At 35.4% G+C, this 11,944-nt stretch overlaps 1 protein-coding gene across 1 annotated transcript; it reads right to left on the bottom strand.

Moving 5' to 3' along the window:
- Window positions 1-4,955: 4,955 nt before the first annotated feature.
- LOC114080935 (tripartite motif-containing protein 51-like) lies at window positions 4,956-11,428 on the bottom strand. The gene is made up of 6 exons (XM_027922516.2): window positions 11,018-11,428; window positions 10,641-10,736; window positions 8,520-8,750; window positions 7,822-7,844; window positions 6,855-6,952; window positions 4,956-5,452 (listed from the first exon to the last, which is right to left on the bottom strand). The coding sequence occupies exons 1-6, from the start codon at window positions 11,426-11,428 to the stop codon at window positions 4,956-4,958; spliced, it is 1,356 nt and encodes a 451-aa protein (XP_027778317.2).
- Window positions 11,429-11,944: the final 516 nt, after the last annotated feature.

The raw sequence follows: 11,944 nt of genomic DNA, 5'->3' as shown, positions 1-11,944 counted from the left end.
TTCAATTCCCAGTACCACACATACTCAAAAAGAAAATTATTTCCTTTCCCTTTCCATTCTGTGTAAGTAACCTTAAAAGTTACAAAAAAAGTCACAATTTGCAAAGACACCTTACCAACCTTTTGAAAAATTGTGCCAACTGATCTAACTGTAAAGAGTACAATGTAGCGCTGTTGATTGCTTCATGTCTGAATGGTGTTTCTTTTACTTTTTTCTTGTTTATTTTTATATATTATAATTTCCTTATAAAAATGGAACAATTCTGTGATATGTAGAATGTAAATTGGCATGCTTTCTCTCATACTAGACTTCACCTGTGTGTATTGTGTCTGAATCAATCTGGTGGGAAGTTGAGTTGGTTTTGGGATTCATTACTGATCTCATTATTTCAGTGCTGCATGGGCTGCATATTCACCTAGCATTACTTTGTTTTAAGTGTTGGACTGGCTCACCAGTTTCTCTCAATATCTGCTCCACACTCTAGTTCTCCCTACAAACTCTTCTCAGGCCCTCAGATAAACTGCTTTTACATGTTACTCATCACTTGCGAGTCTCATTGGGCAATGGCAACATGAAGGATGTAGGAACATTCCTTGTGTTTCTGATGATGCAACCATGATCTTAGGCACTTTCCATGTCCCTGAGTCTTGGGAGGGGCTCTATCAGTGATTATGTCCACCTCCACCTGTAGGTCTAGACTCATCACATATTTGTATCTACTTTAATTTCTCTCTGCTTTTTAAATGTCTTTATTTCCCCTTTTCCAAAGGCAATAATATATTTGGCTCTTTGTGGCTTAAAGTTTTTTTTAAAAAGGAGAGATAATTATCCTCCTGGTGAAACAAAATATGTCCCCCTCAATTGCAATTTTTCCTATATTTTATTCCCAGTTATTACTGACATGTATAGTTATTTTCTCATGAAGTTATTTACTATTTTAAGTTTGGAGCTTGGGATACACCTCAGTTGATAGAGTATTTATCTTGCATGCACCAGGCCCTGGGTTCAATCCCCAGCACCCCCCAAAATATATTTTAAGTTTTAATGTTATACCATAGAGTCTGAAATTTATTTAAGTAAGGTGCCATTGGTATTGTGTGTGTGTGTATGTGTGTGTGTGTGTGTGTGGTAAAAGGATCTAAAATGTATTTTCTTGGTAAATATCTAATAATCATTCCTTAGCTATATACAGTGGAAAAACTGTTTGAATATTTTTTTCATCCTATGCTTTTAAAATTTATTCATTTACATTATTGCAGTGAGAGTTTGTCCATTTTGATTTCTTCATATAATTGCTTTGCATGAGTGTACAACAATTTATCTATTCAACTGTTGGTAAGTGTCTTTGAATCCAAATTTTAGGGTATTATGAGAAATGATGAAAGGAACAGCATTGCCTATAAATTTTACCTAATAAGTATATGTAGAAACTGCTGATAATATATGCTTATCCCTACTGGAATACCTAGGCCTTAGAAAATGCTTTCAGTAAGTAAGCCAAAATTTATTTTTTCAATTAATACTTTCTCTAGCCTTGTGTAAACATTATTTATTCTACATTTTGTCAACACATATTATTCATCTTTAAATTTTTATTTATTCTTGACAAGGTCTAGTGATTCGATTTATGGTTTGAATTTGCAATAATCTAATGACTCATAAAGGTGAGTATTTTTTCATATTTCACTGACTACTGTTGGAGTCCAGCTCCAACAGGGTGTCTCAGGAGATGAATGGATGGTGAGGAGTCGGCGAAAGGGTGGTGGAGAAACAACAGACACCAAAGTGAAGGTGTTGATCCCAATCTTTACTTGTGGAATTGATCATATATACTTTTCATTTTGGCAGGCTCACAGTACTTTGTGGTTACAAAACAGGAATCATTATTCAAAGAAACAAAATATTTCATAGCTACAATTAGAATAGAAGAATGTATCTTGGCTTATGCATAAGCAAGCATTTGTACTTTCAGTTCGTGTTTTGCTTTGAGCTGTTTCTGCTTAGTTAGCTTTTAATAATAGTTAGAAATGTCCCAAACGATTGACCTATACCTTGACTATTCTTTCTTGACTTACTGACTGGAACTGGTGCCATGGTTATGGCAAGTGGTTGACTTGTTATTAATTTTAATCAAACAAGAGTAAGAGCACAACCCATTGTGCACAGGAACAAGAACAAGTTGCCCAGTACTAAGCACTAATCTGTCTTCTTAACATTAATTTTTCTTTTCTAGATTTTAATTTAATTTCTCAAAAACTTCCTTGACAGGAATACAGGGAGTTTTTCATTAGACATTAACAATTTATGCTCCACAGCTGAATCATTGCATTTAGAGCAAACAGATCTATTCTTTAGAAGTAGTTGCATTAATTGGGAAAGTAATGTTTTCTCCTTCATACTTAATGGTCATATGAGAAGTCACAACTATACTTATTAAAGGAATACAAAAACAAACCAGCCCATTCCCAGAAACATACTGCGCTGCTCCAGAGGATGGATGCCTTGCGCCATCCACCTCAGTAGGGCCTTGCCATTGCCTGAGTCAGGGGAGGGGCACAGCAGACTACATATGTGTATTCTGTTTTATGATATTACCATTCAAAAAAATTATCAAAATTTTTTTACCAGGTTCACTTTTCTTTATTTACCAAACTTTATGCATCTGTTATTCAGGGCTCTCTAGAGGAACAGAACCAACAGGGAATATATAATTATTGAAAGGAGATTATTAGATTTGCTTACAGAACCAGAAGTTGTATAATCCCACAATGCCTATCAGCAGGCTGGAGAGTGGAGAAACTAGTAGTTGCTTAGTCTAAGATACTGAAGCTTCAGAAAGAGATGGATTAATGATGTAGTCCCAGTGGGATCAAAGGCCTGGAAACAACCTGATTGTCAGTATTCAGAGTTCACTTTGGAAGAGTGAAGGAGCTAGAGTCTGATGCTCTCAGGATTTTGTAGCAGCAATCTAAAACCCCTCAAGAGGAATCAAGCTAGAGGGCACTGATGCCTCATTTTTCCAACTTTTATTCTATCCAGGATTTCAACCTATGGCTGCCCACACTTAGAGTGAATCTGTACTTCAGTTTGCTCTCCTGTATGTCAATCATTTCTAGAAACACTTCCATTGACATGCCCAGAAGCATCCTAATCTTAAGCATATTTTAATCTAAACTGGCAATTCAGATCAACCAACATAGCATCTATGATGCATGTTTATTTTATCTTTGATACATACTTGGTAAATATATTCTTTTTTGGGGGTAGTGCACTGGGAATTGAAACCAGGGATGCTTTATCACTGAGTAACATACCATGTCACTTCTATTTTTTGAGAAAGTATACCACTAAGTTGCTTAAAGTCTTGCTAAAACTCTGACCCTACTGCCTCAGCCTTCCAAGTGGCTGAGATTATAGGCATCTTCCATCATGCCTGGTTCTAGCTTTTATTTTTTTGAGAAAAGATCTTGCTTTATTGCCTTGAACACCTGGAATTAAATCAACCACCTTATTTGGCTTCCAAGTAGGTGAAATTACAGGCAGAGCTTATAGTGCATGGCAATTTTCCAACTCCAGTTTTGTATGTTTACACTTTTGAAATATTATCTTTAAGCAAAAAGTCATTAATTTTAATGCAGACCGGGCTGGGGATGTGGCTCAAGTGGCACGCTCACCTGGCATGCGTGCGGCCTGGGTTCGATCCTCAGCACCACATACAAAGATGTTGTGTCCGCCAAAAAAATAAAAAAATAAAATAAGTATTAAAAAATTCTCTCTCTCTTTAAAAAAATTTTAATGCAGACCAATTAAATTTTTCCTCATTGATTATTGTTTTCATGTCTTGTCTAGGCAATTTTTCTATGAGACTACTATTTTCTCTTAAGTCAACCTGTAAAAGACTATGTATAGGTAGGGCTAAGGTTTCTTTTTGTCCACCTGTATAACCATTTTATTCAGCACTAGATTGATTGTCCTGTGATTGCCAATGCAGAGGAGAATACTAATGATTGTAAATATTCACATGTATGTTTATAATTTTAGAAAGGAAATCACACAGATGATTAAGAATGATTACTCAGAATAATGGACAGAATGGATATATAGTAATATGTTTTGAATATGTTTTTTCCTCAAAAAAAAAAAAAAAAAACAAGTTAAAGTGTAATTTCATAGAGCAGTGGTGTTTTGACATGGGGCCTTTCAGTCATTAAAAAGGATCAGTGCATTTTTCCTGGGCCTGAACCTGAATGAAAGAGTGAATTTGGGGCCCTTGGAGAGTTATTTTTTTAATAAAGTGGGTTGTTATGAAGAATGCCATCCATGTGCTTTCACATTCTGCACTGGATGATTTCTCCTTCTGCTTCTCTGCTATGAGCAGATTCATCATGAAACTCACCAGAAACTGAGGCAGGATGACCTAGAACTTACCTGTCTTCAGAACTGTGAGGTAAATGAATCTTCTCTTTATAATTTACTCAGATGCAGGTTTTGTGTGAAAACAACAGAAAATGGATCAAGATGAGTAATTAAAGTTAGATTAAAAAAAGGAGAAAATTATGTTCTTATAACTATTGAGTCTTTATGGTCATGCTTGTTTGGGTAGAGAAAAAGACATGTTCTCTTAGGTTGAATTTTAACTTTATTAAATCATACTTTATCTATTCTTTCATTTGTGACAGTCCAGGAATAAATTAAAACCAGAAAATATATTCTATTTCATGTACCATAGGCAATTATATTCCTCAAATGAATAAATTTAAAAAAAAACTAATTTTAGGAATATATGAGCTTTTAATATTATCACCATAATTAATAACAAAGTAAACAAGTTTTCACAACATTAGAAGGAATGTAAAGTTAATAAAATATAACCTGTTTGATAATACCCAAGGAAGAGGGCTTCCTTGGATTTTTAATTTTTCATATATTGGGGCATAGTCCTTATCTATGTCTGGTCAGATGTGACTACAGCAGAAAACAGCATTGACAAGGGGAGAAAAGGAACAGAAAAGAATACTGTGTATCAGTGAACTTTGAGCAACATTAATGAAGCTCACTGTTCTGCCTTCATAATCCAGGAATACTCCTATTAGGCCAATAGGCCTTGGTACATATTGAATGGCAAGTGGGGAGGTGGTAAAGAGAGTGCATTGGGAACCCTCCTTAACACATCCAAGAAGGAAGAGCCCCTCCACCTCATTTATCTTGTAATTTCTGTTATTTTTCCAATCATCATTACAGACTCCCAAAGCCCAGTTCCAAGAGTCTCCCACTTCCACCTCCCAGTAATATCTGCCAGTGGAAAAAGTGTGAGTACCCCAGGCAAGAAAGCATTCTGATGTTGGAATGATCAAGGAGGAACCTTGTGGACTGCATGCAACATTCACACTTCTCAACTCTCCATACAGGAAGATGTGGGAGTAGACTTTTTCATGACACAGAGTAATATCAACTGTAAGAAAAATATTGCAGACATGTATGTAAAAAATAAGAAGTTAAAGTTCTAAAAAAAGTCTTTCTGAGAAGAAATGATACTACTGAGAAATGTGAAATTGTAACAGCAACAATGATTTTGGTTGTAAAATCTAATAAATTATGGGCATAAATAGTAAATCTACAGAACAAACAAATTCCTTACCACAGATACAGAAATTTGTTGAAAATGTGAAAAATCAAATATTGAGTAAAATATAAAACTAATGTCTTTTAATTTAATTTTTATTTCAAAATAGCTACAGAGAGGATGCCCTGAATTCTCTGGAGGCATCAAAAATAAGTATCAGAAAAATATTCCTATTTCAAAAAAATGGTGTCATTATTTGGATGAGAGGTGAAGATTTTCTCTCTTGTAACCTTTTCTAGATAACTGGATAAAAATAACATTTATACATTTTAGAAATTATCACTTGGTGAAATTAATTCTTATTCATAGTTACTAAATATTCAAATATCTTATAAATGTTGTTGGAATCCATATTAATCCTTTCTGTTATTCCTCAAATTCAGTAATTTTAGAAAGAATAATTTAAAATTTATTTATGCAAAACTTTTCACTATCCCTAAGTTTTCTGCATGCTCTGCATTGCCCTTCATGTCTGAGATTTAACATATAGCTCTTTATATTGAGCAAACCAAAATCAATTTTATGTGTATTTTCCTTTCTTGGTGATAAAGCTGATTTCTTCTCTTAGATTTCCTATAGCTATTCAAAATTTTATGTCATTTAATTATATATACCCATGGTAAAAACAACATAAAGTTCTAGTCAAATATTTACCCCCCAAAGCTTCTCCTAACAATTCAAATTAAGCAGGATGAGGTGGCTTAAGCCTGAAATCCCAGAAGACTGGGATAAGCAGATGAAAAGTTCAAGGCCAGCTTGGGCAAATTAGTGAGACTCTGTTTCAAAAAAAAAAAAAAAAAAAATCTGGGGGCTGCATTACTGACTAAGTGGTGTGGTGCTTGCCTAATATGTGTGAGGCCCCAAGTTAAAATGCCAGGACCAAATTTTTTTTCAATAATGAACATACTGAACAACTGCATAAATTTGTATGTGAAATTGAATAATGAATCTTAAATCTGAGTGTAGCTCTGCTTATTAAAATTTCCAATTTTATATCATTTTTATATAATTCAGGACATATAAGCCTGGATTCTATTTAAGTAGTTTTTTTTTTTTTAATCTTTCACTCGTTATACTATAAATTTGACTATAGAAACATACTCAAGAATTTGCAGTCAAATTATTTATTTCTAAAAATAAGTAAAATATTTAATGAAAGAGAAATTCCACTCATGTGGTCCTAACAACAAATAATAGATTGAGAGAATACTGACAATGGGCTTATGCTTACCTCGGAAGCTGTTGAGCCTGTCAATTAGTCCAGTGATGGGTCCTGCACTGAGTTCTGGATTCACAGGTTGGACTATATACAGCTGCATAGATTCAATCCTGCAAGAAGGAAGATGCAGTTAACATATGTACAGTCAGAAAATCATGACTCTTCTTCATAAGACACTTCATAAAAATTCTTGCAACACATAGATGTGGAAATACAGAAATTATCACTTTGTGAAATTAATTCTTATTCGCAGTTCCTAAATATTCAAATATATTGTAAATGCTGTTGGAATCCACTTTAATCCTTTCTGTTATTCCTCAAATTCTGTAAACATACTTAGTTCTCTGTTCACTTACGTATATTTAAGAGTAAAAATCTGGTGTCCATTTCCAGTCTGCACTGAAATCTCCCTATCTGCAGACACAAGCTTCTCTAAAAACTAGAACTGGCTGTTGTCTCCTTCACAGGAAGAATTTCTGAAAAATATTAGGCAGGGATATCTGCTTCCTGGAGGACCCACAGAGTTCTAAAATGCTATGAGTTTCTTTCAACTGTCATTTAAAACTGTCAGCTTATACATACAAAATTAACAAATCTCTAGAGATTTCACACATTGGAGCACTCTATCTCTCCTGTTAGCCGCTGTTCCCTCTATTAGCTCTATGAGGTGTTTGACTTCATCACCCTTGAGAACACTTACTACTTCTCCTTTATCTACATAGGCTTTCCAGAATTGAAAAGAAAACAAGGAATGGAAGGATTTTTTAAATAATTTCTCTTTTGCCACATTTTTATTGAAGCTGTTCCTAAAATCACTGAGAATAGGAAGTAAGAGAGATGTCAAGAGTAGGTGAGGGAGGAAAATAGTAGATCAATGACAATAGTGACTCAGTATTCCAATGAATCATGCACATAGTAGTCCTGACTAGTACTGTAGAAACTTAAAATAGCATCTGCTGGGAGGCAGGTAAACACTCACCTGTGCAGTGTGTCTCCAAAGACCTGTGAAAAGAAAAATAAAAAGTCTGAGTGATTTTCACAGGATCCCTCTACCATTAGTTACAGTGTGAGATTTTTGATACATCGCCAGAAGTTGCTACATCCTTGGATGCATGTCCCACTTGCTCTCTACTCAAACAAACAAACAAACAACAACAAAAAAAAACAGTCCACTATAGAGTCCTGGCAAAGTCTGGTTCTTCAATATTCTGTGTGAGTGGAAGGGGCAGAGACTGTGGAGTCTGGGCTCTGCTACAATCAGAAATAAGATCCCAGCCATTGTGCCAAGGCCCTGTGTCTCAGGTGAACAGCCATAAAGGAGTATTAAAAAGATCTATATTCTTGAATCACCCCATCTTGTTATGTCGGTGAGTTAACCTGAATACCTGTGTTCAGCTCACTATTTTTTGAATTTCTAAAAGTCCCAATTATGTTGTTGATTTTCAGATGGGGACTATACATTAATCATTCCATACAATTTTGTCTCTTACAGATAACATAGGAGGGAATCCTAGGTTTTTGGAAATCCTTGAAGCAGTGACCTGCTAGCAAAGTAACAGCAGTTGTGGGGAAATATGTTTATAGACCCAAACTGGAAGCAACGGGGGAAGTGGATTTCAGCTGGGAAATGCAACAGCTATACATGCTTGTCCTACATCCCCATGTATCAGTAGTTACCTGGAGTAACTCCACATCTGGTCTGTGGCATATTTCCTTCACCTCTTCATATATTCCTCTTAACATCTCTGTCATATGAGCCATTCTGGTTTTACTCTCTTTGAGCTGTTCAAAAATGTCTTTGCTCTCTTTTTGCAGCCTCTCTAAATGATGCTTTTCTTCCTCATAGTAAGTTGCAGGCATCTTCCCATATTCAACTCTAATTGCTTCTCTTCTTAAATTTATGTAGTTCTGCAGTAAAATTAAATTCATCAAAATATGGACCTATCCCTCTAACTCCTGTTGAAACTCCCTGATTCTAGGATATAACTTTCCTCTGTTTATATATGAATATATCACCAGTGAAATTCCACATCATATACTATCACAAGAATGGGATTCTAATCAGAATAAGTTATAATCTAAGTATGCATAATATGTCATAATACATCTAATCTCATGTATTTTAAAAGGACAAACAAAAAATAAAATAAAATAAAGAAACTCCCTGATTCTTGTTTATCTTATAACAATTATTTAAGCCTTCATCTTGTCAAACTTTCAGAATCCACAAATTTTTATTCCTTTCCTTCTTTTATAAATACTCATGGCTTCTTTCTTTCCTTTCTTCCTTCTTTTCTCTTTCTTTTAATTTTGTTAGAGAATCTCATTAAGTTGCTGAGGCTCGACTCAAACTTATAATCTTTCTGCCTTAGCCTCCCAAGCAGCTGATATTTCAGGACAGCACCACCATGTCATTTACTCTGCATCATGGTCAACAGTTTCATTCAACAAGTTACATTCACTTAATTCATGATTAAGAGTGTTATAAAACAATCCACACACAAAAATAAAGTTGTTTTATCCTTTCCAACCCATATGTGGAGAAACAACCCATTTCATACTTAAGTACTTTAGACCCCAAGGAGTGAATTGCAATCCATTCACTTTTCTTGAGTTTAAGCCAAGTCACTTAAAGCCTACATACTGTAACCTCAGAGTGCAATACTAATTTCCATGCACTTCACCCAGCTAACTGTCATACTGAAGTGTCATTTAGCATCTGATTCTATTATCTGTCTGATACCATTTCCTTCAATTCTCCTCAACAGTCATTCCAATCTATGACATCAACTTCAATGTGACTTCAGCAACCTCCCTCCCAATATACCAAGTGCAATTATTTGACATGTGCTTCTCTCTGGGTTGACACTCTATGGCTATGTTCCTCTTTGTGTCTTAATCTCAAAGTAATTTTTTAGTGAAAAATTTTGCCACCAACTACTTAAAAAAATCAAACCTCATCTCCAGTCTCTGCCCTTGTACCCGCTTTCTACTTCCCTGCTGAATTATTCTAAAAAACCCCCAAGTTATCATATTCTAATATATCAAGAATTTCACTTATTTACAGGATGGCCATTTTCCTTTCTGATTTGTATCTTAACCTTTCCAATAAAAGATATTTGCAGGTTGAATTCTGCCATATTTTCTAGCTTATAATTTGTCATAGTTATCATAAAACAAATTTTAAATTAATTTTCTTTTAAATTATAACACACTCAGGATAAACATTCACAAAGAAAATGAGTTATTTAAAAATTATTCTCAAACTTGTAATCTTCTACTCAAAACACAATGCTATGTCACCCATCCTATTTCCCCTCCATAGTTTATATTATGTTGTTAAATATTAATTAGTTGGGATAATTTCAGACTCTTCTTATATTTGAACTATTTATCCCTCTCTCTGAAAGTTTCTACCAGGAGTCAGCTCAATCTGCTTTGGAAGCTGCATTTGAATCTTCAGTGACTACCAAATGCCACTTTTTGCCTGTCACTTATATCTTCCCAGCACATGACATTGTGAGATCGCCCAGTTTTTTGTAGCTGTTGTGTAAGTACTAAGTGTACATTTACCTGTAGTAAAGCAGCGCACTTTTGATAATATCTGTATCTCAGCTAGAAATACTACCTAAGGGCCATACTGCCCTAAATAGGAACTGAGGAAATACTTTTACTATTGACCACACCCCTTTCTTGTTTAATCCTAGAGAAAACTAGGGCTTCAGTTCTATTTCCTACTTTAAACATTGCACATATGCCCCCCTAAGTTCATGTTGAAGGCAGAAGCATAGAACTAACCTCCCATGAGCCCATAATCAACATCTCCATAGTCAGGTTTCTGTAACTTTCACAATATTTTTCCCATAAACACCGCATTTTCTTCACCATATTCTCCTGTAAAATAAAATCACAAATCATAGATGTAGCAAAAAAAAATAGACCTTCACATTGGGAAAAAGCCAGAAATGAGAGATAAATTAACCCCAATGAAAATAACCGGGTCATTATGTTTTCTTTGTTCCTCTCAGATGTTTATCAAATATGGGAAGCCTGAGACTTGGAACGTGGAAGAGATTCTGAATGGGAAACAGAGAGAGTCATGCATTCCCCAAGGAAACAGACCCATATTGATTTCTTTGTTCTTACAGACATGGATCTTCAGAGGAATCACTTACCCTGTGTTCCTCAGCAGCAATTTCGATTGTCCAATGTTTGTGAGCTTCATGTTCCTGGGATTTAGAGCAGAGCAAACAGAGAAAGTTCTTGTCTTCTTCACAGAAGATCTTCTTCATCTCCTTATGAGCCCCACACATGTGTTCCTCAGAGCTCAGGAATTGCCAAAGACTGGTTTTTCTGACAATGGCTGCCAGTTTCTTCATACAAATATTTGTTTTAAAGTTTCTCTTCTGTACCATCTGCTTGCATTCAGAGCAGGTAACATGATCTGGGAGGTCATGCCAGCCAAGGTAAACACAGGGCCTACAAAAGCTGTGCCCACAGGCTAAGGTGACTGGATCTACGAAGTACTTCATGCAGAGAGAGCAGGTGATTTCCTTTTGGAAGGCTTTCATGATTCTGGAATCCATGTTTCTGAGGAAGAAAAAACAGGTCACTTCTGAGCCTGCTTAGGCTAAAAGGGTCCAAGAACTATGCCTGAGGAGTAAGAACTACATTTCATTTTCTTAAAAAATGCTCATTAAAGCAAGACAAACTATATTCTATGACACAAAGGGAGAACTGATGCACAAGGAGAGCCTTCAGCTTTATATCAGCCATAATTTTGACTAGATGACTCACATCCCCTCCACACTGAGTTCCTGTTCCCACCAGAATAGAAATTTGAGTATTGGTCTTCTGAATTTAGGTATAGGAATTGGGTCATAAGAAGTCTACAATCATAACTGTCCCCATTCCTCTTTCCAATAACTGGAAAAAGAAAGTCTATTTGGGTCAAGGAAGTATGAGAAATTCACAGAAAGTTTTATAAAATATCCCTGGAGAGCCAGGCATAGAAGCCCAGCTCTTTAAAAGTAAAACAAACAAACAAACGAAAGCCCATATGTATTACGGTTCTCTAGAGGAAGAGAACCAATAGGAAGTAT

Source organism: Marmota flaviventris, chromosome 9 (assembly GCF_047511675.1).
Source record: "Marmota flaviventris isolate mMarFla1 chromosome 9, mMarFla1.hap1, whole genome shotgun sequence".
Taxonomy (NCBI): domain Eukaryota; kingdom Metazoa; phylum Chordata; class Mammalia; order Rodentia; family Sciuridae; genus Marmota; species Marmota flaviventris.
This window is presented reverse-complemented; position numbering and strand designations above follow the sequence as displayed.

Excerpts from the sequence above, each read along its gene's own strand:
- LOC114080935 (XM_027922516.2), bottom strand. The coding sequence starts at position 11,428 with ATGGATTCCAGAATCATGAAAGCCTTCCAAAAGGAAATCACCTGCTCT. Across the intron at positions 10,737-11,017 it reads TTGCTGCTGAGGAACACAGG|GAGAATATGGTGAAGAAAAT; the intron begins GTAAGTGATTCC and ends TTTATTTTACAG. Across the intron at positions 8,751-10,640 it reads TGATTATGGGCTCATGGGAG|AACTACATAAATTTAAGAAG; the intron begins GTTAGTTCTATG and ends ATTTTACTGCAG.